Source organism: Azolla caroliniana, unplaced genomic scaffold, assembly GCF_043228905.1.
Source record: "Azolla caroliniana isolate FFs.n. ecotype wild unplaced genomic scaffold, voAzoCaro1.0.p SCAF_11, whole genome shotgun sequence".
NCBI classification, from domain to species: Eukaryota; Viridiplantae; Streptophyta; class Polypodiopsida; order Salviniales; family Salviniaceae; genus Azolla; species Azolla caroliniana.
In genome coordinates, this window is record NW_028230446.1 from 5,703,321 (window position 1) to 5,708,265 (window position 4,945).

General features: G+C 39.0%; 1 protein-coding gene across 5 annotated transcripts; it reads left to right on the forward strand.

The window, feature by feature from the left end:
• Positions 1 to 594: 594 nt before the first annotated feature.
• Positions 595 to 4,690, forward strand: LOC147857645 (pentatricopeptide repeat-containing protein At1g11290, chloroplastic-like). Of its 5 annotated transcripts, none has more exons than XM_087327622.1 (5): positions 595 to 749; positions 1,182 to 3,241; positions 3,281 to 3,390; positions 3,471 to 3,548; positions 3,736 to 4,690. In XM_087327622.1, exons 1-3 carry the CDS (start codon positions 670 to 672, stop codon positions 3,349 to 3,351), a joined length of 2,211 nt encoding a protein of 736 aa, XP_087183748.1. In that variant the 5' UTR covers positions 595 to 669; the 3' UTR covers positions 3,352 to 3,390; positions 3,471 to 3,548; positions 3,736 to 4,690. The 5 variants fall into 5 exon arrangements, with proteins under 5 accessions (XP_087183748.1, XP_087183749.1, XP_087183750.1 ...); XM_087327623.1 differs by having other exon boundaries at positions 3,296 to 3,390; XM_087327624.1 differs by having other exon boundaries at positions 3,299 to 3,390.
• Positions 4,691 to 4,945: the final 255 nt, after the last annotated feature.

The window sequence follows — 4,945 nt, forward strand, 5'->3', positions numbered from 1 at the left end:
TACACGTTTGATAGATGAGTATCACATGTGATCAATTTGCTCATGATGCGGAAAGCAAATGTTAATATACAATGAGATGACATTAATAAACATCGCTATTCGCTCTTGCATTTGTTATGTACAATACGGGGTCCCAGAGTTGGACTTAAAGGGCTAAAACCACATACGTGGGCACTCCTTGCATTTTATGCTTGAAGTGATTGGATCATGCTTTCCAGTCAACAAACATGGTTGAGCCTCAGGGAGCTGCCATGGTCATTCGATATAGAGATAAGGAACAAACATTTCTTTTATGTCTCCTCTGGGAACAAACATTTCTTTTATGTCTCCTCCGGGAACAAACATTTCTTATATGTCTCCTGTGTGGCGTGGTTGTTAAAACGCAAAAAGGACATTCAGATCTCTTGATACACCATAAAGAAAGTGTGGTACATCCTACATTCCAAATCATTTTTTATGTGCATATGTATGTACGTATGCATGTGTATATTATAAATTTATATATATATGTATGAGATGGAAAGAATCTGAGGTATGTATGTATGTATGTGTGTGCATGTATGTATGTATGTGTGTGCATGTATGTATGATATACAGAGAAGGAATTGGAGCCTGGAGGTATGGAAGGTATGGAAGTTAGAAGGAACTAGAAGTTTGGGCCCTCCATCAATGGTCAGAAGGGGTGCCTTGTTCATCCGTGGTCCTTCTCCAAAGCTTCTTCTTCATACTGCTTCTTCTTCTGTTTCCAGGTATGTCAAGCTTCCTAGGTGTAAATAAAATCATGTTCGTGTTTGGAGGGTTTCAGGGTTTTATAGTTTTAGGGTTTAAGCTTTAAGCTGTAATGTTTTAGAGCTGCATGGTTGTATGGTTTAATCATGTTCTATGGATGTCATTTCCCTAGGTTAATGTATTATTATCTAATGTGATTATTTAGGGTTTAGGGGAGCTTTAAACAAGGTTTAGAGAAGGTTTAAGATTAAGGATTGGGGGAAAGTTTAAGTAGGATTTAGGGGAAGTTTAGGGCTAGGATTCAGGGAAGTTTACCGTTCCATGTATGAGATCTTCCTATGTTTAACTGTATCATTATCTCATGTGATAATTTGGGTTTTATGATTTAAGAAGGTTTACGGTTTAGGCTAATAGTTGGGGTTTAAAAGTTATACTTTTGCACGACCCAACAGCTCAGACTGCAGTATAACTATTCGGGAATTTAAAGCTCTATGTAAGCAAGGTCATCTTCATAGTGCGATTCGCATCCTTTACTATCTAGAAGAACAGGGATACCAGAAGAGCTCATATACATATGTATGCCTTTTGCAAGGATGCACTCAATCTAATGCCTTAGAAGAAGGCAGGCTTATTCATGGTGATGTTGTAAAACATGACCTGAACCCGAATATCTTCATCTCTAGTACAATTATTCATATGTATGCTCGATTGGGTAGCATTGAAGATGCTCAGGTTGTATTTGATGGTATGCCAGAACGGAATTTGGTCACATGGAGTACTATGATTGAAGCTTATTGCCAACATGAGAAATATGAAGAAGCACTTGATGCTTTCTTGAGGATGAGAAAGGAAGATTTGGTACCTGATCTGGTCAACTTTGCTAGTGTTTTCAAGGCTTGCGCTGGTCTCAGAGACCTTGCAAGAGGGAAGACTATTCATGAGCTCCTGAAAAGAAGTGGAATCAAGGCAAATAATATGTTGGGAAACTCTCTCCTCAATATGTATATGAAATGTGGTAGTATGAACGATGCAAGGGAAGTGTTCGATAACATGGAAGAAAGAGATGCAGGGTCTTGGAGTATTATCATTTCAGGATATGCAAAGAATGGAAATGCGGGTGAAGCAATGCGTTTGTTCCAGAACATGCAATATTCTAATATAGAACCTGATGAAGTGACATTTTTGAGTATCTTAAATGCATGTGCTGTAATTGGAGATTTGGAACAACTGAACAAAATTTATGATCACATCAAGAAGAGTGGAGCAAAACTTAGCAATTTCACATGGAATACACTCATTGATGTGTATGCCAAGTGCGGCAGCTTAACAGATGCTCAAAATCTTTTCCTAGAGATTATGGAACGAGATGCTGTTACTTGGAATGCAATGATTGCAGGGTTGACCAAGCATGGGCATCACGGAGATGCTGTAAGGTTGCACGGACAAATGCTTATGGAGGGAATTCATCCCGACCCAGTCAGTTTTGTAAGTGTTCTCAATGCTTGTACGGCATCTGAAGACTTGGAATATGGCCAGCGGATCCACTCACAAATATTCAAAAGCAAAGATTTTGTCAATGTTTTCGTGGAGAATGCTCTCGTTGATATGTATGCAAAATGTGGAAGCCTAACCACTGCGCGACAAGTGTTCGAGAATATGCGTAAGCGAAACATTGTCTCTTGGAACACAATGATAGCTGGTTATGGCAAACACAGCCTTGACCATGATGTTTTGCTACTCTTTGAGCGGATGTGTGATGAAGGTGTGAAGCCAGATGAGTTCACATATGTAAGCTTGCTCAATGCATGCTCTACAATAGCAGCGTTAGAGCCAGGGATGCAAAGTCACCATGACATTCTAATGAGCAATCATGAATTTGATGTGTTTGTGGGGAATGCTCTTATTGACATGTATGCGAAATGTGGGAGGATCATGGATGCTAACAAAGTCTTAGATAGAATGCCGGAAAAGAGTGTAGTATCATGGAATGCAATGTTGGCAGGATATGCCCAACATGGGTATGGGCATGAAGCTCTAATTTTAGCCCATCGAATGGGGTGTGAACAAACTGATCTCAACCATGTAAGTTTTGTGGGTATTCTTTCAGCTTGTAGCCATGCGGGATTAGTGGAAGAGGGTAGGTATTGTTTCCTGTTTATGACTTTCCATCACAAGGTTCCTCGAGCTGTAGAGCACTATGGATGCATGATTGACCTTCTTGGCCGAGCTGGTCATTTACAAGAGGCCGAGGAGCTTCTTAAAGGGATGCCAAATGATGCGAATGCTAGCATTGTGCTTTGGAGGGCTCTTCTAGGTGCATGTAGAATACATGGAAATATTGAGTTAGCTGTTCGTGTTGCGGAGCGTGTTCTCGATATGGATCCTGCCGACCCTGGAGTTCTCCTGCTATTGTCCAACATTCATACAACATCTGAACGCTCTTCGCAAGTGTGTCTCTTGGGCTTCGAGGATGAAGAAAGCATGATCATGATGATGAATGAGAAGGAAGAAGGTGAAGAAGAAGAAGAAGAAGAAGAAGAAGAAGAAGAAGAAGAAGAAGAAGAAGAAGAAGAAGAAGAGGAAGAGGAAGATGGGTGTAGAGGTTATGATGCATCTGCTTGAGTTTCCTCACATTCTTTTGATGAGTCATTCTAAAGTCGGGTGAGATTTTAATCAAATTTATATTTTTTTTATTCAGAAATCCCTTTCAGATCCAACACATTTCAGTACTTTATAAACAGGTCCATGAAAGTTGTGGAAAAACATGCTATCTACAGCAACACTAATGAAGAGTATAGCTTACCTTCTAGTTTGCTGAGGTTAGTTAAACCTTTATGATTTATATGATACAAAAGTGTACATTTAATCCATATGATTGCTGGTTATATTTATAGAGAATCGTACATGGAGGTCCTATTTATAGAACTTTCCATTGTATCTGTAAATTTCTACTTTATATAATACAACCTAACCCAAACCTTCCTCATATTCTTGTAGTGGTACTAGATGGGATCAAAGAACAGCAGTCTAGCACTTGCTTGCAACAGAGAAAATTGTCAGGATGTTTGCTATGCAGTCATGCCAATTATTTAGATGCATTGAAGAATTGTGAAGAAATACACAGATCAAACTCTACAGTCTAAGGTCTTGGTTTGAAAGATGCAAGGATCTTGAAGGAAAGAGTTGGTATGCTGTCGTAGGAACTAATCTATAACCAAGTGACATTCTCACAAGTCGAAACTGCGAACACAAAAATTATGAGGATGTTGTTCTGGAAGTAATTTCTCTTAAACAATATGCTTTGGTTGATGTCAGGGTCAAGAAAGACAAACATGCTAAGAGTTCAAAGATTGTTGAACTTAAGGGTGGACTAATGGATTGGCTCATTTGAAGAAGACTGCTCAAGAAGGGTGGGCTACATTGTAGAAAACATACAAGACCAATATGCATCGCCAAATTTGCATGTGCAAGAATTTCTTTGGTGCTTCTATGAAGGGAAAAAATCCAGTAACCTGATCAATCATTATTCGAAGGGAAGGCTAACGTGATCAATTGTGTTTCCTGAAGCACTTAATTAGTGATGAAGACTTGGCAATGATATTGTTGGCTAACCTTCCTTTCTTCAACGTCAACATGCCAAGGACTACAGGTTGTCCAGAGGGAAAAGTTAGAAGCAACAATTAAATCAATGCAACCATGCAAGTTCATCAGTTTCAAGCTAAGCAAGAGGATGGAATAGTACATCTGGTAAGATCGAAACCACTGGAATGTTGACAGTGGGAAATTGTGACAAGATTAGGAAGGAATAGAGAAAATGATGAGGATACTGTTTGGGCTTTCTTGTATTATACACATATTGCAGATTCACCTGTACAACAATGTTCCGTAAATAGGAATTAGAACTAAGGTTATTGATGATTATAACATTTAATAAATTGGAATTTTAGGGTGAACCAGACAATACTTGAAGTGGCATGATGTTTCTAAAAGATTTCCAAGTGCAAGTGGTTTTGTGAGGATATTTGCTGCCATCTCTTGAGCGGACTGAAAATGCATTTATATACTTTGAGCCTCCACCTTTTTCCCCCTGTAAAGTGGTGATACATGAAAATTTGAAGGTGAAGAAGATTTTTGGTCAATCCTATGCTGGTAGCCTATTGTATAAATGAGTTGGAGATCCCTTTAGAAAACCAAGTTCAGCCAACAATTGTTTCCT

Coding starts and splice junctions, on each gene's coding strand:
- LOC147857645 (XM_087327621.1), top strand. CDS start 670: ATGGTCAGAAGGGGTGCCTTGTTCATCCGTGGTCCTTCTCCAAAGCTT. Junction 750..1,181: donor GCTTCTTCTTCTGTTTCCAG/GTATGTCAAGCT, acceptor ACGACCCAACAG/CTCAGACTGCAGTATAACTA.